At 35.1% G+C, this 27,913-nt stretch overlaps 1 protein-coding gene across 1 annotated transcript in view; it reads left to right on the forward strand.

The window, feature by feature from the left end:
- Nucleotides 1–27,913, forward strand: part of LOC129232651 (neuroglian-like) — a 99,452-nt gene that overhangs the window by 22,582 nt on the left and 48,957 nt on the right. The window contains exons 5-11 of the mRNA XM_054866783.1: nt 3,573–3,733; nt 9,234–9,339; nt 17,468–17,655; nt 19,787–19,918; nt 23,326–23,469; nt 24,982–25,133; nt 27,570–27,690. Coding sequence (XP_054722758.1) covers nt 3,573–3,733; nt 9,234–9,339; nt 17,468–17,655; nt 19,787–19,918; nt 23,326–23,469; nt 24,982–25,133; nt 27,570–27,690 — 1,004 coding nt within the window. The remainder of the gene's footprint in view (nt 1–3,572; nt 3,734–9,233; nt 9,340–17,467; nt 17,656–19,786; nt 19,919–23,325; nt 23,470–24,981; nt 25,134–27,569; nt 27,691–27,913) is intronic.

Raw genomic sequence — 27,913 nt, forward strand, 5'->3', positions numbered from 1 at the left:
TTACAAAATCATTAATTGAAATCAGTTGATTTTACTTTTATAAATTAATTTTGAAAATTTCAGAACTTAATTCATTAACACAAGGAGTCATTGATTTATATCAGCTTGATTTAAATCATGATTGAAATCATTATTTAAATCAAGTGATTTTTTTTAAAAAAATCATTGATTTAAATCAATTGATTTGAATTAAGTGATTTTTTTTACAAAATCATTAATTAAAATCAGTGGATTTTACTTTTATAAATTAATTTTCAATCTGTAGAATGTATTGCTCAAAATGTAACTACGCTGCATTTTACTATCTTAACTTAAACAAGCAAAACTACATAGATCGCTATTTCTGTGTGTATAAGATTTTCACTCTATTGCTTTCACTCCAAAATGACAGTTTAGAACTAAATAAAAATTTGGAGTTTTTCTCATACACCATGACTAATGTAGTTCAGAAAAGTAATTGTTCAACGTACTATTTTACGCCAAACATGTACATGATAATGGAACCCTTATCTTTGAGCAAAGCCTAAAACAAAATCACATCTTATCGAAGCATTATAACGTGTTTATAAATCTTAAAATATTATTGAATAGTTAGAGAACTTATCTTAATTTTAAAAGTAAGTTGAGTAGATTCATTTATTGTATGAAATATATTATGTTTATAAATGTAAAGTAATTAATATCTACAAATTTTTGAACATTTTGAAAAAATCCAAAAAATATGATTTAAATAAAAAAAAATCTGATTTTTTTGATTTTTTTTAAAAAAATCAAAAAATTATGAACCCTGATTAACACTGCTGCTGTCGAGGTGGAAAAATCAAGCCTGATGCTGGTTAATATTTAAAGATGACTGAAGTTTTGGAATTTTGAAGATAATTCAAAGAAGTCTCTAAGTTTAAATTTCGAGTCGAAACATGGCTCTTTTTCGTACATTTGACGGGAAATTTTAACACTTTTTTTTTGCTCGATTGCTGAACGTGCGCCCTTCGACACCTTTATTTTTTGAGATAGACCGTGCAATGCCGGGCAATGCAGCTAAGTCACGTATAATTCAGCCATCCCGATGTTGGCTCCAAGTACGCCCTGATGTTTGTTGGATTGCTTTCATTTATTTTGTGATCTATTTGGAATAAAATGAAAGGCAATTTTGTGTGTTTGCCATACTTATAGTTCAGCTTTCACTATTTAAAATTGTTTTTTGGGTAAACATAAAGCTTTTTTTAAAGCTCTATAAATTTGATCTGGATAAACGAGGTTCTACGGTGCTCTATTATTTGTAAATAAATGGAGAATCGGGGGGGGGGGACCATGATTAGTGCGTGGAAATAACTAGAGCAGCTAAATATACAGGCCGACGCATCAACTTTATTGATAACTGGCTTTTTGTCATTTTTTCCATTTTTGTCAGAGTTTTTCCATTTTTGCCATGGTTTTTTCCACTGTCCCGTCAAAAATACCTTTTTGCCGCCAAAACGACCAACCCTGTTCACATTCAATCGAATTCTCTACATTTGAACACATTTGACGTTAACTATTTCTTAGCTTTTTTGAGCATTATTTAAATTCTTTTTCAAAGATCCAAAACATAATTATGTCTCAATTATCTGTTTTGATGTAATTCTCAATTGGATTATTTCCAAATTATTGTCCTTTTGTACATTTTTTAAAACCAGGCAATTTTCCAGTTTAGCCATTTTGGATCGGATTTTTCATTGCTGCAGAGCTAGGGTTACCAGAGCAAAGTTTCGGGTTTCGCCAAATTCCCCCGAAACAAGACTTTATTTAATAAACAATTCAGGTGCCGCTCATAATCGCTCGCAGTGAGAAATCACCAAACGCAATTACTCGCCAAAAAAGACAACCGCTCAAACACAAGCTCTGATTCAAAACGGCCGATCTCAAGCTGATGCTTCGGTTCGTATATGGGCCATTCCACGGAAAATGGTCATTTTGTCCCGCATGTGACGCTTTATGTACATTTCATAAAAAATAATAATTTAAAGGGACGATGAACGAAATGTTGTTGCCTAAGAAATCACAAGCGCATGTGTGTGACTTCTTAAGCAAAAACTTTCTTCAAAAATTATTTCCTTTTTATGAAATATAGGAACTGTCACGTGCGGGACAAAATGACCATTTTCAATGGAATGGGCATAAACATATTTTTTTCAATGGTTTTAATAATTGTTTTTAAACTAATGAGATATATTCAGTAAGTTACCGCCCTATAGCCAGGGCTAAAGCAGAAATACGTGAAATACACCGCCAGCTCGGTCAATTCCAGCCGAGGGCTGCAGTTTCGTGCTTATTAGCACTCATCGGCCCGGCATAGGAAAGTGACTGAGCCGGAGATGGAAAACCTCTTAAGGAAGCCAAGAGTGCCAAACAAACTGGTAGCTAATGCAGAATTAGCAGACCAGGCGAGCGACCGAAGCAATGGTTCGGTTCAACTCGAAGATTGAACGCAAGGCAAGGTATATTCAGTGAGTTACCGCGGTCAGTGCTAATTCTGTATTAGCTACCAGTTTGTTTGGCACTCTTGGCTTCCTTAAGAGGTTTTCCATCTCCAGCTCAGTCACTTTCCTATGCCGGGCCGATGAGCGCTATTAAGCACGAAACTGCAGCCCTCGGCTGGAATTGACCGAGCTGGCGGTGAGATATGTTTCCTTTACGTTGGAACCATAGCTTTCAAAATCTGCAATTTGTTTCGTCATTGCTGTATTAATAGAGCAAAAAGATTAGCTTATTCATGAGCAAGTTAACAGAGGTTGACTTTGGATGTCCCGCACCTTACGCATGTAAAACATTTTTATTTTAAATAAGAAAATTGTTCAATAAAAATATAATTGCGTCAGGAGTATCTTTGTATCCAATGTAAAGATTAAAAAATTTGCTTAACCCTGTTTCATTAAAATATTTAGAGATACAGAAGAAGACCGTTATAACTCGCACCTTGGGACCAGAGCTTTTGCGTTATACAGGTTTTTGCGTTATATAGATCATTTCACAAATTTTGAAACTAATATTCAGAATATATCTATACATTAGCACTGCAGTATGAGTTTTATCTGCGATGAGTATTAAAGCACCAATATTACAATGAGCTGTTCACAAATAAATATGTTTCACAATCAAAATCCTGCCCTTCTGCTAGCTTCATGGTTTGCATAACAGCAGCATATTTAAGAGCCATCTGGTATTTTCTGTTTAATATGAGTACTCATTTTCAATTTAAAAGCTTTGAAATAAGATGGAAAGATGAAAAACTTTCCAAATTTAATTTGCCTAACAATTTTTATGTTTTCAAGACAAAACAGAGAGAGTTTTTTAATTACAAAACCTATTGTTTACTTCTGAAAAGTAGTGTGGTTTATAGAGAATTGCGTTATATAGGTCGGCGTTATAACGGTCTTCTACTGTACGACGAAATGTTAATGAAATTTAAGCGTATTTTTGTCCCACACGTGACGGTTGAATGGCCGATATCTAGGGGCCTTAGAAATGACTGAAGCGCATTGACGAAACTGAAAAGTGCCGAGACTCTCGTAAAATGTGTTTCTGTGTTGCAGCTCTCGTATCACCGTGGACCCCGAAGGTGACCTCCACTTCTCCAATGTGACTGTGGAGGACGACCTTGACGAGGCCATGTACGCCTGCAGCGCCACCTCCAAGTCACGCAACGAGTACAAGTTCGGGAACAAGATCATCCTCAAGGTCGACCACTCGGGAGGTGAGTCTCTCTCTCCGACAGGGAGAAGTCCGGTGGGGCGATGTCGGGAGAGTCCGTTCCGGCGATCATCGGCTCGAGAGCCGTGTTTCTGGGACGTGATCGTTCGTGTAGAGATTTACGCAGTGGAAAAATGAAAGAGGGCAGAAATTTAAAAACATTTAGTTTTATTCATAGATTAATAATAAGAATAGACCGAGCTATGGCAACCCTTTTGCTGCTCATAAACCAAACCATGTGACTGGTGGATATCCTAGCAACAGAGGGCGTTGATCGTAGCAGACGATCAATAATCCGCGAGAAATAAAATAAATAAAATTGATGGAACACGGAAGAATGATCTTTTATGGAGTCCGATTTGTAAATTTGTTACTCTAAGTTGAAAATATTTTGTTAATATAGTGAGTTTTTCGTTTAGACAGTATTGTGCATTTCTTTAGTCAATTTCAAAAACTCTCTAAGCAATTAAAGATGCAAGCGCCCAAAAAGAGCCGTCAAACGGCAAGATTTTTACCTACCATTTCAATTTAAGATACCGATGAGTACATTTTTGCCTCAACGCAAAACGTTTATGCCATTACGTTTATGGCAACGCTGACGTAGCAGTTCCGAATGAATTAAAAGTTACTTAAAACTGTGAGCAAAAACTTATTACTAATGTCAAAATAATGCATAACTAAAAGAAAAACAGTTCAATCTCTGCACCTGGAAAAAAATTATAATGAAAACACATTACGTCTTAAAATACATGTCGAGTGCCAAACCATAGATAATCCTGCCATCTAGCAACCATGCTGCCAAAGTTTTTGCCAAGCCTTCCACCAGTCACATGACGTATCCATGAACCAATTTTTTCAACAGCAAGTCTGGGAAAGCTCGGTCTACTCTTATTATTAGTCTATTTTTTATTTGTAAATTCAAATGTTAAAATCATGTTCAATATGAACTTCATGCACAAACATGTTACTTAAATGGTCAACTCGCCATTATAACTAAAGACACAAACTTTTATAAGGGAAGAAAATGATAGCGCTGCAGCAAAACGTGTGTGTGACGTCACACTGACGAATCGTCAAGAAAACGTCATTGCCGATTCGTCCCCCCGCATTTGCATGAGAAAACATCGGAAACATATTAAAATCTCAACAGTTCGAGACCGCGCCGCTCGAGAGCGAGATTGGAGAAAATGAATGAATCGGGATGCGTCGCCTCTCCCGACATTGCTCCGCCCGATTTATCTTTGTTCCGATCGCTGCGGGGCGATGAATACGGAAAATCGGCCGCTATCGGAAATTCGACCCTCCAGGAGGCAATTGTCCTTCGTTTTGTTATGACTCCCGACTCTGAAGATTTAATGTGTTGGTTCTCCAGCTGTGGAATTCATTGAAACAAAATCCTTATTTGAGACCAGATAAAGGGACCTGCAAACCCATTCAAAGTGTCCTTTGTTTTGTCAATAGACAATTTTGGAGGCAGTGAGAATCAAAAGGAGATCAGTGGACTTCTTAAAATTTACACTTGAGAAGTTCAAACTGTACTTTTTAAAATTTACACTTGAGAAGTTCAAACTGTAGATAGGCTTTCATTGATTTTTTTTTCTGGGTCAGGCTGTATAGCAGCACCAGCCTGATCTATAACGACAGCCATATCTTTTCACCAACAAAAAAGAGGTACTCTATATCTGGACCTTTCTAGTTACCTTTGGCACTTTCACCTTATTGCGCATATATTAACTTAGGAGGGTTTGCCCATTTCTTGAATTACTAGTTAGTTTGCCGATTCTGTTTGTGAACGTTTCTCTTACCTGATTGGGCTGTTTCCAATCATCTGAGCACCCAGCCAACAGCCTAGTGCCATGTTGGTTTGTTATTTGAATGCGCTATGGATTTCAGGTACGAGCTTCTTCCTCGGTATTTCCTCGATTTCTCCCTTTTTTGAGTTTCCTCTTTCTTGCAGAACTTTTTATTTTACCTATTTCTCCCCCCCCTCCCCCCATCTTTCATAGTGTGTCTGAGTGAAATGACAGCCTATTTTGTGGCAAGCTGTTGTGGGAAGAGGATTTTTTATGAATAAATTTAATGAGACAGAAAACAAGAAAAAAAGAAACAGGTGGCGCAGAGAAATCTTTAGTTGAACACTTTTTGCTCCTTTTTTAATTTCTAGCTTTTGAATTATTTTTTTTCTCAACAAACTTTCAGCCACCAGCTATTGATTTTCGAGTGTTTCTCTGTTCTGTATTCAGCATCTAGGTGCTGAAATGCACAATCTTTTTGTATTCTTCACGGAAATTGAAATTTCGGCATTCGAAGCATTCTGCCAGCCTCTGTTTAAAGGGGAGATGAATAATGTTTAACATTATTTTTATTTAACTGTAAATTTTACTGGCATTTCGTGCGTGCAGATGTAATAACCATTCTTATTCTTTAAGGGAAAAAAGTACTTAAACTATTTTCAGGGCCCAATACAGGCTGATTTTACTACCGTTTTTCGGTACCTTCACAAAAATCTTATTTTAAAATCGGTACTTTCACAAAAATCGAGTTATAAAATCAGCAGCTTCACAAAACTAACTTTGAAAATCGGCACAGTCTAGAAACAATATTAAAAAATCGTAAATTTCACAAAAGTCTGTATTCTAAAATAGAAAACTTGTTTTTCTGTTTGAAACACAGTTTACTCATAAAATGAAACGCTAAGATGATTTATATGAACAACCGCTTAGGTAACAACTTTTTCATAGTATTAAACTCCTTTTTAGCTGTTTTTCGCCAAATTACATTTACGCAACGTAGCATCAGTTTTGGGGGATGATAATTTTCTGAATTGTACACAGTACAAAGCCTATTGAGCTTAGATAAAATGGTAATTTCCCTACCTCTTGGCCCTCCCCCCCCAAAAAAAAAATTAGAAATAATAGTAAATGACATTTGAACCTTTCTAATTACTATTTAAATTGCTCTAATTTTCTTAACAAAAAGTAGAATGTGCCTTTGAAAGATCCCAAACACAATGCTAATAAAAGAAACTTTTTGAAAAATAAATTATTGATACAGTACTTTCACAAAAATAGGCAGTGAGAAAAATATCCTGGTATTGCCCCTGATTTTTCCTTATGGAACAGGGATCAATGCAACTTGTTGGTCCAAGGGATCCAGTAGCTTTGAAGTTTGCTCTGGCTGTTCTTCTGAGCAGTCTTCACCAGTACACATTCTCAGATGCTCTCGAAACAGGATTTAACAGACAATCCTTTAACAGTGTTGGATTTTTTAAGGGTGTACGATATTATGGATCTGGTTTAGCACTGCTGGTCAACAAGGGCAAACAACAATACCACTCACCTAAAAATAGGATTTAGATCTGGCTATGACGGTTAATAAATTTTTAAATTTTGGGCATTTGCATAGTTTTTAGTGGATTGAAAATTATTCAGTGGTGAAAAATGTACTTTGTCTGTGTGTATGCAAATCCTTCATCTTGATACCAAAGTAAAAAAATCCTGTTTTTCCTTCAAACTACAACATAAACGATTCTTTCAACAATGGAAATCTCTCTTTCTTTAAAACATCTTCATTTTTACAAGCTATAAATATTGTAAGAGATAATAGATGGATATTTTTTTTTTTTGAAGAATTATGAATAAAAAAAAAAAGGAGAAAATACAATTACAGAAAACTACTTATTTTTCACCAGTTGCAGAACACTTATTTTCTTCGCTTCCAAAGAAGTTGGAATTCTATTGTAAATTTAATCTCCTATAAAAACGCCAAGGTGATATAAAACTATTTTCCTTGGTCTTTTTTTTTTTTTAATGCAAATTCTGTTTACTATGTCTTGTTTTCTAATTTTATGTGGTTTTTCTATTCCCTTATCGGCAATCTCTCGCTCCAAATTCGCTGTCTTGGCCGAGACTCGAAGGATTCATTTTTAAAAGTAATTTTAAAATATGTCCTATTTCTTCTTTAAAAAAAATCCTCTTGTATATTTTATGCATGTTTTTAAAATATGCTGATGGCAACGAGAAACATTTCAATCTAATAAATATTTTTTTTATATTTGGATACATTTAACCCCTTAACAATCAGATAATTTTCAAGAAAACAATCATAAAAGTGAATAAAATATGACAACGTATATAAAGTACAAATTGAGAATGGAAAAAGGTTGAAAAACCAGCAAACAGCTGTTTCTGCACTCTAAAATACAAATATTATATATTATTATACTAAAATATTTTAGAGTGCCGAAACAGCTGTTTGCTGGTTTTTTAACCTTTTCCCATTCTCAATTTGTACTTTATATACATTGTCATATTTTATTCACTATGCAGTACAAAGTTTTCGACTACTTTTTATGTAATCATAAAAGTGTCTATTTTTTTTATTTAAGAAAATGATATAAAAATAAGTGTATGAACAACATGTGCATTCAATTTTGCATTTTCAATATTTTTTAGATTGAAATTTTAAAAAAATTTAAAACTTCATGAAAAGTCAACAAGCAAGCAGCGAAAATTTAAGAAATACGTCTTTTAAACATTAAAAAAGAATTTTATTGTGGATAATAATAAAAGATATTTATTGTGGTAAATTTCAAAGTTTGAGATACAGAGGCCATAGTCACAATCTAATAAGTTAGTACCAAATTTCCTTTATTCATCTCTGCAGTTACATTTAAAATCTGCAATTACATTTGAAATGAACTGGTGCTGCCATCTAGTGTGTATAAAGAGAGAAATAAAATGTATTCTTAGCAAATTAAATGAATTGGTTTTAATAGTTTCGTCGTGTTAATATTGCACACCCCAGCACGGGAGCAAGAGGGAAGGGGTTAAATTAAATTAATTGAAAATGATACCTCGGATGTTCACGTTGGCGTAATTATTTAAGTTTTTATTCCTAACTAGCTGTACCCGACGTGCGTTGCTACGCCAACAAAAAAATACATCATTATACTGATTTTCATGACAATTGGTTGAACGGGGCAGAAGTGGCTACTCTGCAGTGCCACCTGGTGGCGAGTGGCTTCAATGAGCATCTTCTCCGTGGAAAAATACATATATATAGCAATTTTCATAATAATCGGTCCAGGTATCCAGTGACTCTACTCAAATTTTGTACTCACGCAGTTTGCGAGATCAATCCATCGCTAAAAATATCAAGTTTTCAATCCCCCCGTTGCATGAAAAGCCATAAAACAGTAAAGAAAGAATTTATTTGTCCAAACTCAAGAAAAATGGCTTCTTATCAATGAGATCTTTCACGCGAATTCATTTCTGCAGCCGATCATTTTATTCGTATTTATCCAATGGATTGTGACTTAAATTGGAATAAAAAAGGAACCATCGAACTGGTCTATAAACATTCCCAGTACCAAAAATAACAAACGGTGAAAGTTTCAGCCGAATCTGCCGGGTAGTTTTTGAGTTCATGGATGACATACAGACAAACATTCATTTTTATATATATATATAGATGTGGAGTCATTTTCTTTCCTTTTTTTTCAGGTTCTGGCCAATCGAGTCATCAGCCTGTGAAGCAGTACATCTCTCCCCCTAACATCGTGGCATTGAGGGGCCATCAGCTGGAATTGAGCTGCATTATCGGTGGAACGTGAGTTTCTCTCTGTGTTCTTGTTTGTGTGTTTGAAAAGGCTGCGTTCTTTCAACTAGAGACTGTTTCAGATGTTTATCGCACGTTCTCGTTTGAATTAAGGATGGGGCCAGGGTTGGCTGGATTGGACCCAATGGGTTTTTTTGAAAAAACCCATTTAAAAAAACCCATTATTTAGCCCACTTTTGGGTTTTTTTTAAATTTTCCGAGAAGTTTTTTAAAAAATTAATTAATTTAAATACTTTTACAATTTAAACTTCTTTTTTATTTGTTCTGCACCACAGACAATGGACATAAAAAATGAATTTTGAACTTTAATAGTATTTCTTAACTCTTAACAACATTAAAAAAATGCTTCAAATATTTTAAATAAATATATTTAACTTTTTTCTTTAACTGGTCAATAAATAACTCAAATTATCTTGAGTCCTGTCACATCTAATTTTCTCAATATTTGTAAATTGTACAGAGGAAACTACTCTAGCTAAAAGGCTTTCGTGTGAATTATTTCCTGCAAACCAACACGTCACAAATCTCGAATAAACAAGGTATATTTTTTAGAAATTAACAGGTTTCACAAACGGTCGGACAGAAAACAGAATAGGATGTACAGTATTTTCATTATCTTATGAAAACGTTTAATATTTCTTACTCTGTACACAGAAATAGAAAAACAGGCAACATAAAATTCAAAGAAATGTCGTGATTAAGCTGGCATTCAGTAAAAAGGGATTTAAACTACTTGAGGTTCTACAGTAGTTTTGCATAAGAAAATGAAATACAATAAAATGAAATGCAAAATGTAGTAATTACAAATGAACAATAGATTTTATCACTCGAGAAGTAACTTTGCCTTAACTGTTGGTAATCATGGAAACTAAAAAATCTGAAACTTCACCATTCTTGGGTTTTGTCATCTTTTATACTTTTCTTCAGAAAACGCTGAAGCTTCTATTACCCCAAGACAATTTTTTTGCTTTGTCCGTACATTTCTTTTAAAAAACCCAGCCTTAGTTGGGTTTTTGGGTTTTATTTAAAAAAACCCTGGGTCCATGGGCTTTTTTAAAAAAACCCGGGTTTTTGCCAACTCTGTTGAAAAGGCTGTGTTCTTTCAACTAGAGACTTTCAGATGTTTATCGCACGTTCTCGTTTGAATCAGGGATGGGGCAGATTCGATCCCGAAGAGCCCGCTAAAAACGGCGAGGAATAACGAACTTTCGGTGGTGTGATAGCAACTAGTGATGTGCCGGATCCTTAAAAAAGTAGATCCGCGGATCCCGATACGGATCATTAGTGTCAAGATCATACCTGCCAAGCCTTCAGGATTTCCCGGAAGTTTTACGGATTTTTATGTCTTTTTCCGTTTTTCCGGTTATGAGCAAAATCTTCCGGATTTTTCACGTTTTGTAGGAAAAAAATTGTATCTCGCCAATTTTGGCTTTAACGATTCTTTTGTGGAACGTTTTAGGCCAAGTAGCCAAGGAAAGGTTGCCGTAAGAGAATGGCACGAGAAGAAGCGGGGCGAGATTATGACGTCACTGAGTGATACGGCGCATGACTTCATCGGGATCCAATCAAAGCGAGCGTCGCGCCTGGCAACTAGGGGCACAATTTCGGCGCCGATTATTTTCTCCTTCTCTCAGTTCAAGCTGTTTGTGCTTTGTTCTGTTTTTAAAATGAGTACCAAATGTTATTTCCGAACTTTTAAAGAAAGCAATACAAGTAATATTTACTAAACGAAAGTAAGTTCAATTGATATGAAATTCATAACTAATATATTGTTAAATGTAAAGAGGATAGGGGTCCTGTTTGATTTTATTTTGCGTTAAAATCTTGTGGATAAAAATAAAAAAATCTCCCGGATTTTTTTTCTCGGAGGTTGGCAGGTATGCAAGATCCGCGAATACAGATACGGATCTCAAAAAGTTTTGCTCAATTGAACTATCCAAGTGTAAAATTTATTACGGAAGGTATTCCCGTCACTATAATAACACTGTTTCTTCAAAAAATGTCGCCTACGGCAAAAATATAATAAAGACAATGATTTACTCTTTGAAGAAATCTCCGTTAAAATGGATGGAGAGTTGGAAGGAACGGGTCAGCGCAGCATTAATGCTTAAATAGAATGTGAAAAATCATTTCTATCTTGCTCGGTAGCTGTAGGATACAGGAGCAAGAATGTAAAGCTGCTACTGGATAGGCTAGAAATATTTTTTCGCATTTTATTTCAGCATAAATGCAGCGCTGACCCATTCCACCCAGATTACTCCGACCGACGGAATAACAGAGCCGGGAACACCTTTACAAACAGTAAATAGAGACTTTTGTCTCACTTTTTTTGAAGGATGCCGAGAAAAACCAAAATGAAGAGTAACAGAAACCCCAAATTAATATCAAAAACTAATATTAAACTAAAAATTAAAAAAAAAAAAACATGTCTCAGAGGGCCGTTGGCTTCTGAAATGATACCTCATAATTCAAATAGGGAATAAAACCTAATTTAAACGGAATTTAAGTCTTTTATTCAAATATTTAAAAATTTTTAGAATAGAAAAGATCCGTTAAAAAGGTAACGGATACGGATACAGATCTTTATTTTTCCGCGGATAAGGATATCCGGAACATCACTAATAGCAACCTGAAAAAGCATCAGTAGAAACATAATTTTTTTACACTTTTTGTTTAAAACTCGTTGACTCTTAGTTATATTGCTTGTATTAAGCAAAAAAAGTCTTACCGTTATTGCAACATACTCATTGCCGACAACGAGACTCGTGATTTTAACAGCTCACATGAGGCAATGAGAAGCAGAAGAGATGTCTGTGGACATTTTCAACTAGGTAGGCTTTTATTGAATTTTTTTTCTAAATCGTGCTGTACTGCAGCACCTACCAGGGCTTCTAGTACAATCTCTTGCTCCAAGAGAGAGGAGAGGTTCACCTACCATCGGTACTGGTTATCTCCACAATTTTAGTTTTGCCACTTACAATCCCTTTGCTTCTCACTGCCTCATATGTTTTTGGTTTTATCTCATTTTTTTTCTTGGTTCGAGAGTCATTGACCATACTGCCGTGCTAAGCACAGATGTGGTATCTGCAGCAGAGCTCAAAATGAGAAATGGATGATTAAAGTTTTACAACTCGTTTCTTTGATTTATGACTTAATTAAATGCTCAACTTGCAGTAGTTGTTTCGTAAATAACTTATCTGAAAACCGTAAGAGAGTATTTTTGTAAAAATCTTAATTTAAAATTAATAAATGCAGTTACGACAAATTTTCTTTTCAAAACCTTTTCATATACTAAGCTATTTTCACCCTAAGTGACAATGACTAGGCATTTTTAGGGGTATCTGCACAGATACGACAAAAATAGCTTAGAAAAACGTGCTCAATGCATTATTAAATAATACTGAAAACATCTGCTTTCTTTAGACTTAGCTGTTTCGCTTTGTTTTGTTAATACAAATCTAACAGATTCTACCTTCTGAAAGATACCATTTTCAAAACTCCGGACAGTTAAAACTGTAATCCATAACAATTTTCTGTTTTTTATATTCACAGAATGTGTTTTTTTATAATGTTCTATTTTCTAGATTTATTTTTACCGAGCATGAAGATAATTTTGGCAGCAGACGATACTTGAATAAAAATATATTACTGGCCGTAGAATGAAATGCGTTTTTTTTTTCTTTTTTTTGCATGAAAGAATTAGATATGAATATTTTATATGCATTTCATTTTCAGAATTTGCATTTTAAATAAACATTTAAATAGAAAAAGCTGAATATTTACTTTAACAATTACGCAAAATTGTATTAGATTTTATTATCAACCTGTATCAATTATTTAATGATAAAACTAATTTTAATATTCTGTGTTACAATAAACTGCTACATTATTAAATATTTACTTAGCTTTACTTAGATATAAAAGTCGTATCTACAAATTACTAAGGAAAAAAGTGGTAACTGCGCATATACCACTTTAAAGGCTTAGTATTTGTCACTTACGTTCAAATTGCCTTAGCAAACTAAGCAAATTTGCAGTTACAACTTTTTTCTTAAAGCTTTTTTTAATATTCCGCGTTCACAAATCGGCAAAAAACTTGACATTTAGGTAAATTAAATTGCTAACGACCACCTGGTGACAATAACTCAATTTTGATAAAATGTGCAGATACCACATCTGTGCTTAGCACGGCAGCATAGTGGTTTTGTTTCTGATCTTTAAGTCTGCAAAGTGCATCCATAAATATGCAACATGTTAAACTTGGTGAATGCCCAAATTGTATTTGGTTGCCAGAACTCTAATGAACACTTATTAATTAACTCACTACTCATATATGCAGTGGAATCTGCTCAATCGGACCAAATGTGAAAGAACCAAAAAAAATCCCAATTACGTGAGTCTAATATTATTCGCTGGTCGAGATCAGAAATCATTTTTTGTCGACCAAGGAACGTGAGAGCAGACGGGAATGAAACTCTTACATTGCCGAAGCAGGTATTCGTAACTCCAATAAACTATAGGGCCACTGTCTATTATTGTCACTATTTGCAGCCACTGTCTAATGGCGGATGAAAAAGGTAAAACAAACAACTCTTCGCCAACAACGAGCGAGAAAAACAACATTCACATTCCATCAAAAAATATTTCAACTGCACTTAAATTTCCTTTGTCGCTGCCATTACTAAAAAATAAGAGATAGCGCAGGCGATAACTAAATTAAAGAATGCAAGGACATATAAAACATTGCAGATGATAATAAATTCACAACTCCAATAAACTATAGGGGGCGCTGCAGCCACTGTCTAATGGCGGATGAAAAAGGTAAAACAAACACATGCCGTAACTTTTAACTTGCTTTGACGCTTAGTAAATGACAGTCATTTTTCATCGTGTTTGTGGGAAGCTTTCTTTTCTATTCTTCTGAAATTACACTACACCACAAACTGTCTGAAGCCTGTAGTTTACCGCAAAGAAAACACGTGGAATGGAACGTTTTACCTTTTTTCTTTAGTATTGTTAAACACCGCAAGATAGCGTATTCGAGCTCCGGGGTTGCGAATCTTTTGACTGGGTCGGTGAACTTAAGATTAAGTGCATTAAAAATGAATCGTGATTCATGTAACTTTCAAATAAAACCAGCACAAATAGTGTAGTGATAGCAATCAAAACAGCAAATTGAAACATGTTTCCATCTCAAAAATTATTTCCCCCCATTTTGGGATCTCGAAGTCTGCCGAACATTTAAAAGTTCCAAAACTAAAGATTTCATTAGTAATGCAAGCTACCACGAGATTTCACCATCTGCACGTGGCAGGGCATACATGTGTGAAATGAGTGAAAGAGATGTCTCACCGAAACTCCTTAGATTTTTCTTCGAATTTCGGCAGACTTCGAGACCTACTGTCTCCAAAGACTTCTAAATTTGCTTCTAAATTTGCAGAACAGATGCCTGAGCTGCAGAACAATTCTGTTCAAATTTTACAGATTTCTATGTCATTTCTGCAGAAAATCTGCAAAAATGAACTTTCAACTCGAAATAAAGTTTTGCACAAATTTTGCAGGGTTCTTTAAATTAAAAGAAAATCTGAAATTCTCGGGAAATTACGATAATTCGTTGCAAAGCCCTCGAAAAATGTTGAATTCGATTAATCATCTGTTTGAACTTTAGGTTTACTTTGAACTTAAAGAAAACTGCAGAATTTGTGCAAAGTTCTATCTTGAGTTGGAAGATACTTGAAATCTGCAATTTCTGCAGATTTTCTGCAGAAATTTCATTTCCAAATCTGAAAAGATTCTGATTTTTTCTAAAGTTTTGGTTCCCCTTTTCCTTATTTTTCCCTAAATTCTAAATTTTTAACTGCAATTTCCTGCAAAAACGTATGTTTTGGAAACATGTCAACAATGAAACACGTCTATCGCAGAAATTGCGTGTCTCATTTGAGTTTTCAATCCTTTTGCATCCTGAAAATGTTTCAATGATTTAAGAAGTTTTGAAGTATTTTATTTTTTCCGACCATAACTTGACTAATTTTATTTATTATTTTAGTAATTTATTTATTTATTAACAATATTTTAATATCTCCTTCATGCCATGTAAAATTAACCAAAAAAATAGTGGTTTGACACCTAGGTTTGAATTTTTATAAATTTTTGTATCTTTGCTCTTTTTATGCATTTTAGAATGCATATAAAATATTTTTGGAGGATCTCAATATGTTTAGGTTTCGCAGAAATGCATAGCAACAGTGAAGTTTTAAAACTGTAAGAAAAAGAAAAAAAAAACGTTCTGTGTGAAACAATTTAGATTTAGGGCTCCCGATTTGTGGAAAAGGTCACGTTGGTTGCCTGTTTATACAATGCTTGAAGTACTTGCAGAACATTTTTGTTCCAATGATTTTACGTTGCAGAACATCGTCAAGTATTCTGCTTTGGGGCCTACCATTTCAATGACACAGGATTGCAAAAACTTTCCGTCCAGAAACATGTTTCACCGTCTGCTTTTGATGGCTACTTTTTTAGATTTGTTTTTCATTATTACATGGTATTGTTTAACCATGGATTGTATTTAATTTGGCAATCTGCCAAGTAAAGACGATTCCATCTAAATGAATCTAGCAGGGGAGAAGGGAAAATAACGATGGCATTTCGAGGCACGCGTTTTATGATGTCACTAGTGCCTTATTCATTTACTGCATTCTCAAAGATAAAATAAGGGGGAAAAAAATAGTTACCATGGAAACACAACAAAAATAGAATAAAATATTTTCATTTCTCTCAAAAGCAAAATGGTAAGCTCACAAATTTCTTGTGAATAAATAAATCAATTCATTTTTGCCGTGAGAATATAGATCGAACATACTTTAGATTTAAAAAATACTGCTGTGAGCGAATTTTCATTCTTATAAAATTAAGGTTAAATAATAGAGAGGCAAAAGTGCACATCTGAAACAAACCAACTAACATCCCTGTAAATTAATAGATACGCAGGGCCTGATTACTGAATAGGTCAACCAGGCCCTGGCCTAGGGCCCCGGATATTTAGGGGCCCCCAAATGGCTGAAATTTCTTTAGTCTATGGCTAAAAGTGTTTCAGCCAATGGCTAAAGTTATAAAGTTTAAATACAGGGAGCCCCAAAAAAATATTTGGCCTGGGGCCCCTCGATATCTTAATCGGGCCCTGTAGATACGTCCATTTCCGCCTATAAACCGGATATTAGCCTTTCCATGTAATCGATGGTCATACGGTATGTATAGTAAGTAGCGTACATTTTTTACCTTTGGGGTTTTCCCGAGTTGGCAACTATAAATGTTCAAGGTACATTCAATTCCCGCACCAAGTTGAATGATGGCTTGCGAGCATAGACTAATAATAAGAGTAGACCGAGCTTTCCCAGACTTGCTGATGAAACAAATTGGTTCATGGATACATCATGTGACTAGTGGAAGGCTTGGCGAAAACTTTGGCAGCATGGTTGCTAGATGGCAGGATTATCTACGGTTTGGCACTCGACATGTATTTTAAGACGTAATGTGTTTTTATTATAATATTTTTCCAGGTGCAGAGATTGAACTGTTTTTTTTTTTAGTTATGCATTATTTTGACATTAGTAATAGTTTTTGATCAGTTTTCGGTAACTTTTATTTCATTTGGAGCTGTCAGCGTTGGCGTGAACGAAATGGCGTAAACGTTTTGCGTTAACGCAAAAATGTACTCATCGGTATCTCAAATTGAAATTGTATTGAAAAATCTTACCGTTTGCCGATTCTTTTTGGGCCCTTGCATCTTTAATTGCTTAGAGAGTTATTGAAATGGACTATAGAAAATGCAAAATACGATCTAAACGAAAAACTCACCATATTAACAAAATATTTACAACTTAGAATAACAAATTTACAAATCGGATTCCATAAAAGATCATTCCATCAATTCTATTTATTTTATTTCTCGCGGGCGTTGATCGTCTGCTAGGATCAACGCCCGCTGTTGCTAGGATATCCACCAGTCACATGGTTTGGTTTATGAGCAGCAAAAGGGTTGCCGTAGCTCGGTCTACTCTTATTATTAGTCTATGCTTGCGAGTCAATTAGAACTGATGGATTCTCCTCCCCCCCCCTCCAGGCCCCTGCCCGAGGTCAAGTGGAGCCGCCGCGGTGCGGAGATGTACTCTAGTCGCTACACCTACACCAACTACGGCAAGACGCTGAGGATCCGACAGGTGGACTTTGACGACGCCGGGACCTATGAGTGTGTCGGGAGCAACGGTGTGGGGATACCCATTACCCACGCCATGACCATAGACGTCCACTGTGAGTATTGATGATGGGATGAAACCCATTCGTAAATTAGCAGAGTATAATGAATGACTTTAAGCCCTTTTAAAAGAAGAAATAGCTTTATTTGCTATCAACACTCAAAATAAAAACATAATCATTTTAAATAAATATTTCTACGATGACCCGTTGAATCCAAAGTAAAAAGCTTTAAAAAAGTATTGCACTATTAATATGAGTTGCTGGGATAAAATGAATATCACCGGTAATAATCATTTTCCTATTATTCTATAGACTAACTCTGTAAAACTATATTCTAACACAATCCCTGTGTGGGGGATTGTGTTAGGGAAAAGGAGCTTTAAAAAACTACTTCACTATTAATATGAGTTGCCGGGATAAAATGAGTATCACCGGTAATAATCATTTTCCTATTATTCAATAGACTAATTCTGTAAAACTATATTCTAACACAATCCCTGTGTGGGGGATTGTGTTAGGGAAAAGGAGCGAGTCTTTCGACTACCCAAACATCGTGAATTAGATCGCGGAGTGCAAGCGGCGAAGAGACGAAGTCCAGATTCTTTTATCTTCCGCCTAATTACCATATCATTCACTAAAGCCGCATACGACCAGATGCCAACGCCCACTACACGTGGATAACGCTATTGGCTCGAGTCGGCAATGACGAGCTAAGCCACTCCTTCTTCAGGGTCACACTCGTGCCACTCCCCTTCGATGACCTTCACACGTGCGGACGAAAAGAGAACAAGATCACATCCGATAAATTTCCGATCGGGAATCGGTGAAAAATACGATGTAGGAAAGTACTGATACTAGATTAATGTAATGCAGATTGAATAGTAAAAAGTGAGAAACATAATATAGCATTTTTATCTAACAAGTATTCCCTCTCTCTATTTTGTGTGACGGACGCGGAGGCGCGGAGTGGTACGGTTTCCCCGTCGTTTCTGTGGAAGCAGGGACGATTACAAGGGAGTATCCACCGGAAATTTTCGGAAAATGAAGTTCGAAAAACGCAAACTTAGACGATTTTTATTGATGTTGGGAGAAGGGGAGGTTTGGGACATTATCTCGGAACTGTTATGGAATTTAAGTCTGAAACCTTTGAGATAAATATTTTAAAATCAGTATACCTAGTAAAAAGTAAGTAAGAGAAATCAATCGTCCCTCCCTTGAAAAATTTCTGGATCCGTCCTTGTGTGGAAGATTCATATAGATTGGGAAAACATTGGCCAGTAGCTGCCTTTGTTCTTAATACCAAAAATTAAATTATCTAAAGTAGTCAAATCAACAAACCTGAAATTTTGAGCAAGATGTGATTTTTGTAAATTGTTGAATCAAATTGACAGATTTTCTTTCTTTTCTTTTTTTTTTTTGTAAATTGTAGGGTTTAAAACAGAACTTTGCTTTATTTATTTATTTATATTTTTTAAAGTTTGTTAAAAGCACTTATATTTGTATATGTACATACGTATATACTCGCACTTTAAATGAAAATATATTAAAACTTTTAATTAAGCTTTTGCACTAATTCATAATATTGATATACAAATTCTGTTCCGTGTATGCATTTACAGTGTTAATGAGGAAAGGAGCAAATGGTACTTTATGCTGCGCAGAGAAATGAGTTGAGGTTATCTCTTACACCCTGCATTTTCAAAGTTTGTTTTCATGTGGGATACTGAACAAAATATTTCAACGAAGAAAAAAAAAACATTGAAATGCAAGTATTATAAATTTTTGAATACATAATTTTGTGCAAGCGATTTTATTTTTTTGCCCAGTGGAAGTAATCCCTTTTGGAAAAAAAAAAAGTTTTTTTTTTTAATATTTTAATTTTGATTCTTTTCTGATCCCTCTCGTCTCTGGTCTGGTAACAGACTTGACAAATGGACCGACCCTTTTGAGAAGAACCATTCACAAGAGGTATACCAGATGTAAAAGTGCTTAATTAATTATATTTTGAGATGAATCCAACGTCTTCACGAGCAACTCTTTCACTTTTGATGTGAATTTTCAAAAAAAAAAAAAAATAATAATAATAATAATAATAAAATAAAATAAAAATAAAATGTCTTTCTTGAATTGCATGAATTTGTTGAAAATGAAGCCTCCACTGAGTGTGTGTGTGTGTGTGTTGTAGCCATCCCCTACTGGATCGAGTCTCCCAACAACACCAATGCTGCAGAAGACGAATCGGTGAGATTCACCTGCGATGCCAGGGCTTTCCCAGAGCCCAAGCTGCAGTGGCTGGTCAACGGAGAGCCCCTAGAGAGTGAGTTTGTTTACTTGTGTACAACCCTATCTTATACAAATACAAATGTAGTGGCCAGCAACAGGCTCTTGGTACGTTAGATTTATTTTAAACAAGCAAACTAACGAAATAAATATTTTATCAAAGCATTTTTCATGCTTTTTATCCACATGCTGCTTCTAAATAATGTGTAGATAAATTGTTAATGCAAAAACAGAAAAACCTATTTTTACCTGGTGGAAAAAACCATGTTTTTTTTATTTCCACAGGTGACCAAAAAAACCAGTAGCAAAAACTTGCCAGCCCTGAATATGAATAGCTGCAAACATTTTATGTGTCATTTTCATAAACAAAGTTACACTTTGATATGAGTTTTGTTTATTCATTTATTTTATGTATTCATCTACCCCCCCCCTCCCGCCCCGCAAATTTCTATTACATATTAATTGCGGTTTTTCTCTGCAAATTTCTATTATTCCGAGAGCATAGTCGAATTAATATTAGTTCCCTGTTAAAAATTAGTTAAAAGACACTCATTTGTTATTCAATAGTTATGACTGTTGCTCAATAGTATAAAACAAAGTAACAATTAAAAAAGCATTTTACTAGAACAGTAGAAATAAAAATACAAATATGACGACCAGTTTAGGCCCTTGGTCCTGCTAGGCTGGTCCAAGTCAGTTTATTAGTCCCCAGTGAAGATCAATGGCCCTCTTAAAGCTATCCACCCCCTTGCTCATGACCACCTCTTCCGGTATGCTTTTCCAAGTGCCCATAACCCTACTAAAGTAGTAGTTTTTCCTTATTTCCAGGTTAGCCTGAGATTTGAATAGCTTAAAACAATGACCCCTCGTCCTGCTTTCCCCACAAAAATTTAACCCATTAACAACTTTCATTTTGATGAATTTAAACAGCTGAATCATCTCCCCTCTGATTCTCCTTTGCTCCAGGCTATACATATTAAGCCTAATAAGTCTGGTATGTATCATAATCTAAATCTGAGAGTCCCCTTAAAAGTCTAGTTACCCTTCTTTGAACCCTTCCCAATACAAAAATATCTTTCCTGAGATAAGGCAACCGAAACTGCACAGCGTACTCCAAGTGGGGTGTTACTAAACTCCTATATAAAGCATGGGCGCCCATATACAAAACTGTAAAGGAGGACTCAGATATTTTAACCATGGTTTAGCATGATATTTTCCAAACGAAAACCAATTTCATTTCAGATTAGAGTCATTAAAATTTGACATTTTTAATAACTTATTCATTGATGGCTGGAGTAGAAATATTTTTACATTTTTGCAAAGAAAAAAGTACTAAAAGCAAGGAAGTTCTAATTTCTAAGGGGGGAGCTCGAGCCCCCCCTTGCCCCCCTATATAGGCGCCCTTGATATAAAGGCAGGAGAACCCTCTTAGATTTGTTTGAAAGAGATCTATTGATAAATCCAAGCATTCTGTTGGCTTTGTTGCTTGCAATGCTGCACTGTTGGCTAAACTTGAAGTCCTGATTTATTAAGATACCCAGATCAAAAACCTTTTCTGCCTGACTAATGACTGAACCCTGTAAACGATATCTCATATGCTTATCCCCATGACCTAAGTGTAGCACTTGACCTTTCCCTACCTTAACTGCCATACCCCTCTTATCTGCCCACTTAGTAATATGATCTTCGTTATGATAGTGAACATTATTAATAATTGAAAGTATTTTAAAATATTGTTTTTTTTTACAACATAATACATCTTTATGTCTTTAATATGATATAATGCTATTTTTTTGCTTTGTATTAATAAAATTCTCAGTAGCGTAAAATAAATAAAAACAGGGTTCGCCGATATATATCAGTCGATATATATCATGATATATATCACGATATATATCCGATATTTATTTTGAAAATATCATGATATTTTCGATATTTATTTTTTCAACTACCCTTTTTTCAATGTAAAAATTATTAATCATAGTAACTTTGTTTATTTTTTATTAAAAGTAACCAAAAATTATGTACTGTATTTTTATGATGTATTAATCCGTGATTAATGTAACAAAGTAATGTAGTATTCCCCTTTTTATTTTATGTTCATAAATATTTTAATTGTAATTCCTATTAAAAGTGCCAAATTAAATATTAAACATTGGTCAGAAAAAAAATGTCTTATGATTGTTCAACAACCAATGCATATTTTTTATTTCTGAATCATACAACTGTGTAAAGAAGAAAAATGAGTAAAACAGCAAATATGCTAAATTAACTCCATTAAAAATTGATAAAAATGTAAAATTAAATATTAGATATGAGTAATGAAAGAAAGCTTAATTTTAAGTCTACATATTGTAATAATAATATAAGAAAATAAAGAGTGATTTGAGGATTAATTTACTATTTTGAAGGCTTTAGTTTGTGCTGATTGAAAATATCGGATTGATATCAAAATATCCGAAATATATCAAAATATTGGATATTTTTGAAAATATCATGATATCTTCGAACCCTGAATAAAAAATACCAGGTTAAAAATTAAGTGGTGGCCGGAAAAAACAAGTTAAGAGTCATAACGTCTGATTAACATACAACTTTCTCTTATGAGTTTTACACTTTGTAAAAGTGGCTAACATAACTTAAAACAATGAAAGCTCATGCTGAAGTAATGCCATTAAAATCAATGAAAAGTAACTAAACATTTTTAAATTCACAAAAGATTGCAAATATCATGCTTACATAAATAATAATTTTTTTGAGCAATCACGATTGCTTATTGTTCTCACTTGACTGCTTTGAATTCCTATCATTTTATTTTCCCACCAGCGCCCTCTACCAGCCTGATCCTCTTGCGAAAACCGTCTCCAGGTTGCGCCCATATCCTACACACACACGCACACATACATACCCGTACACACACATACACAAACACATACACACACAAGCACATACATACAGACACCTACACATACACCTACCCACAACTACCCACACACTCATGCCTGCACACATACACATTCCCCCCCCCCCCCACACACAAACACTCATACGACTACCCACACAACTACCCACACACTCATACCTGCACACAGACATAAACACACATACACATACCCCTACACACAAATGCACATACCCCCCTCACACACACATAAACACACACGCCTACATACACACACACACACTCGTGATTGCGAAAAACATATTTTAAATTCAAGAGGTCAAAATTCAAATTAATTCTTTTTTTTTTTTAAAGAACTGTGTGTGGTGTAGGCTAATAATGTTAGAAGTGTTAATTCTTAGTTTATATATTGTAATAATAGTTTAAAAAAAGAAATAACCTGTGAGATTAGAGCATGCAGTGACTATTCTAAGTTTGGAGTGATGTTTTTGGGGGTATCGGAGAGTGTAAACGATGTTTCCGAACACTGTCGATTCTTTCAGAGGCCAGGCCAAACCCCAGGAGGAAGATCGAAGGCAACACCATGTTCATCGAGAGACTGGAGAAATCGGATACTGCCGTCTACCAGTGCAATGCATCTAACGTGCACGGATATGCATTCAAGGACTTCTACCTCAATGTACTAGGTCAGTCATTTTTTTTTCCATGTCTTTTGGGGTTTGTGTTCCTCGAGTTTCTTATTATTCAAATATCTTCTCATGATTTCAAAAAATGAAGAGTTAAAACTATTTTTTTTCTTTTTAACTAATTTGCCGAGAAAAACTAACCGAGCACATCGAATAAGTCAGTTCAATTTGGTGACAAGAACTTCTTTTGAATTTATTCTGCTTTTTTTTTAAATAAAATATTTTATACACAATTCAGCATTTTGTAAAAAGTGGAAAAGGAACATACATTCTTTTTGTGGTGCATAAGGCTAATTTTTATGTATTCTATCAAACAACGCTGAACAAGAATTCAATGAGAATATAATTTTTATAGTGAGCAATTATACTATTTTTTTTTCCTTTCTTTTTTTTTTGCTGTTGCCACAAATACATCAAACACTCCCTAATTGATGCAGTCTGAATATCATTTTTTTAAAAAGTTTCTAAATGAGCTTTCTGGTACCAAAATCTATACAACCTCTGCACCCAAGGTTTGCGTTAGCGATCCTATATACGGAAAGATTGGACAACGGTCTGCCATGTTTAGTCCAAGTGTTGTCAGCTCAAAATGCTGTGCTGTGTGAATTTCTAGCTTTGCCACGGAATATAGGACATGAAATCTTTAAAGAACAGACTGATTTTTCTTCTCATATTTTCATTAAACGGAGTAAGTTCCAAGTCTGGCTTTCCGGCGGCAATTGTTTCGTATCGTCATAGCGCTTACAAAGAAATTTTTTTTTTTTCTCAAAAACTCATCCATAAAGATAGAAAACAAACTGATATTTGTGATCTGCACATTTCCTTTCATAATATCAAAACTAGCTTCTAATTTTTTCGATACAATGTGCCGTGGTATTTGGAACAGAAGATGCATTACGGTCTACGGGGAGTCTGCATTTTCAGACACAAGATGGCCGCCGTTCTGAAGTTGTCCAATCTCTCCGTATTTAGGATCTCTAGTTTGCGTTATAATTGTCTTCCACTGCGTGTGATCGGGAATCTCGACCGAATCTCTATTTACGATATTTAACGATATCGCAAGCCATGTTGTTTTTTGAACGTGTCTCCCTTCTCCCCCACAGCGTTGCCCCCCACCATCACCGAGGGGCCCGAGCCCTTGACGAAGGCGGTGATCACATCCACAGTGCTGCTGCTGTGCAGCACTGTGGCAATATAATATGCAGCATATTGTATTGCCACTGTGCAGCACTGTGGCATAATATCAAAACTAGCTTCTAATTTTTTCAATACAATGTGCAGTGGTATTTGGGGCAGAAGATGCAGTACGGTCTATGGGAGTGGGCATCTTGGGACATAAGATGGCCACGGTTCTGAAGTTGTCCAACCTCTCCGTATTTAGGATCTCTAGTCTGCGTTATAATTGTCTTCCACTGTGTGTGATCGGGAATCTCTACCGAATCTCTATTTACGATATTCAACGATATCGCAAGCCATGTTGTTTTTTGAACGTGTCTCCCTTCTCCCCCACAGCGTTGCCCCCCACCATCACCGAGGGGCCCGAGCCCCTGACGAAGGCGGTGATCACATCCACAGTTCTGCTGCTGTGCAGGGTCTTCGGGGCCCCCAAGCCGGAGGTCAGGTGGTCCAAGGAGGGGAAGGTCCTGAGTGGAGGGAGGTACCAGGTGAGTCCACCTACATTCGTAAAAGCTAAGCCATTATTTTTTTTCTCTCTTCCAACCTCATCTTTATCCTGATGTTGCAGACCAAATTCACTGCATTGAGAATAATGTTTCTTACCAAAACCCGTCCAATACGATGGTCATCCACGGTCTGAAGTTCTCAAACCCTCTACCGGCCTCCCGGATTGATGAGAGCTTGGAATATGATCTACAGATTAACTGTCTCTAGACATGGCCTCAATGTTGATTTCTTTCTTGCAACTCTGCTCAGAAGAAAATTCAAAGCCTTCGTACAATTCTTCTTTACATCATCAAAATCACTCACGTGCATTTGTATGATGAAGGATTTCGGAAGAAGGAAAAACATGATGGCTTCGAATGTTCTTAATTTGAACTTTGGATCCAGTTTCACATGCATACATTTGACATGAAAGAATTAACTTTTATTTTCAAGCATTAGGCTTGAAAGCCGAGTTTCCTTTATAAAATTCCAAAATTTTCAGTCTCAAACTCGAAATAATACTATACAGATAGCAGGTTCGATTTTGGGGACTCATCCACGATGCAGTCTTGTTTGGAATTTTTCCTGTAACCTCTCTTATTTGTTTTTTTTTTTTATAAAAAAATATGAATGTCATTCACACAACCTACCATGATCATTTGTTAATTTTGAATCCAATGAAGGCAGGACTGCTAGAGATGAAAACTATTAGTGGGAGTAATAAATTCATTCCAGGCAAAAGTAATTTTACTTAAAAAATAATTGTTTAAAAATAAAGAAAAACGTTCCCCCCCCCTTCTTTGTTAAAGAATTCAGACCCTTTTTCTTGGGACAAACTAAAAAATCTGTTAGTAGCCCCATAGTCAAGGTTTATCTCATTTAAAAATTGTTATTGCATAATGTTAGGAACGATATTGTCGAATATTGTAGATCAAGATTCAACTTACTGTTTCCCATTAAAATGAATTAAGGAAGGATGAATTAAGGAAGCAACTTTCTCAAAAGAATTTTGTACTAGAAAAGTACCGAGTTTTGGGTTTCTCTAAATAATTTCATTGTAAAAAAATACCGAGTTTTGTAGTATAATCTCCCCACGCCCATTCTAGGTGATGAGGGGATCGAGAAAGCTACATTTCAAAGCCATGATGGAGGGTATTCTTACCTCTTGAGCAAGAAAATTTACTTTTGTTATCAGGTGTTGATTTGAAGGGGCAAAAAAAAAAAAAAAACTAGGTGCATCGAGGGTCGCCTGAAAGGGGCAGGGGTTGGTGTCCTCCTAAAAGTATCTAGGGGGGGACACCACATTTAATTGAATCTTGATTTACAATATTGACAATATCATTTCCCGAGAGAATGAAAAAGTGAAAAATAGAATGTTTTGCAAATACAGGTGCCCCTGGTACAACACGGTACTTCTACAACACGGTATCGATATTACATGGTACCAAATTTGCGATTATTATAACAGTTTCGATATTACAAGGTACAAAACTCGATTTTAAATACTACATGGTTTTGATGCAACACAAATTTCAAGAGAAAGAATTTCATTTTTGTTCAATACATTGTTAAAATATGTATGATAATAACTGTAATAAGTTTTTACTTTGTTTTTATGAAACTTTTACGAAAAGTTGTCTGTCTTCGACTCTTTCCCTGTATAACTTTAACTCTTAAATACACACTTTATTTTTCTTATCAGTGTTCAAAGAGCAAGAAGATGAATGTTATTTTGTTTCCAATGCATTGCAAGAAAATATCAGGATTAAACGTAGGCTAAATTTGGCAAACGATAAATGAAAAATGTAGTAGAAACAAAATATGAAATGAAATAAATAGAATAATACTATTTATTTTATTTTACATTTTGTTTTGTTGTTGCTCAGACGAACTTGATTGCTGCAGAAAAGCTCAGATTTTTTTTTCTTATAGAATGCTTTTTGTTGCTAGTAAGGAAAGTTGATAAAGTTTTATATTTAATTTGAGGTACGTAAAATAATTAAGTTTTATCGTTTACAACAACTCTAACTTTTAAATCAGTGGGTCTTTGTATGTTCTGGTTGCCAGTTTTTGTTTGCACGTTCTATTGAGCCGAAATTTAAGCTGTTATAAAATTTGTACCTTATGACTTGGCTTCGATTTAACACGGTATTCATTCCTTGATTTACATTATTTCAAGGTCTCGTATAACACGGTTTCAATACAACATAGTACACATTGACGTGATTTATGATATGCACATGATTAATTACGTTAAAAAATAAGTAAAAAATCCATTTATATATAAAAAAGTCTCGTATAACATGGTTTCGATACTACACGGAACGAATGAACCGTGTTATACGAGGGATACCCCTGTATTTGTTTTTGGGGATGATGGGTAGTGGCTCCTCCTCCATAGTTTTGTGGGTTTATTACATGTGGCGCCCTCTTTCCAGGTGATGGACAATGGAGACCTCCAGATCAAGGATGCCCTGGTCACCGACGAAGGTCTCTACAAGTGTTCTGCGAGCAACAAGCTCGGTTACGACGAAGCGGAAGGGAAACTTGAAGTTAAAAGTAGGTCCTCTTCTTCTCCAGGCATCGTTTTTTGAAATCAACCAAAAAGATTGTCACATTGCCGTCTCCCTTCTTTGGAAATCATCTTCTGGGACAGCTTCGTTTTTACCTCCTTTCATTCAAAGCTGTTTTATTTTGGGAATTTTTGTTGGATTTTTGTGCATGTTGTTAAAAAATATCCCGATGACATGTGTTTTTTTTTAAAACTTTTTTTTATGATTGA

Source organism: Uloborus diversus, unplaced genomic scaffold, assembly GCF_026930045.1.
Source record: "Uloborus diversus isolate 005 unplaced genomic scaffold, Udiv.v.3.1 scaffold_13, whole genome shotgun sequence".
NCBI lineage: Eukaryota > Metazoa > Arthropoda > Arachnida > Araneae > Uloboridae > Uloborus > Uloborus diversus.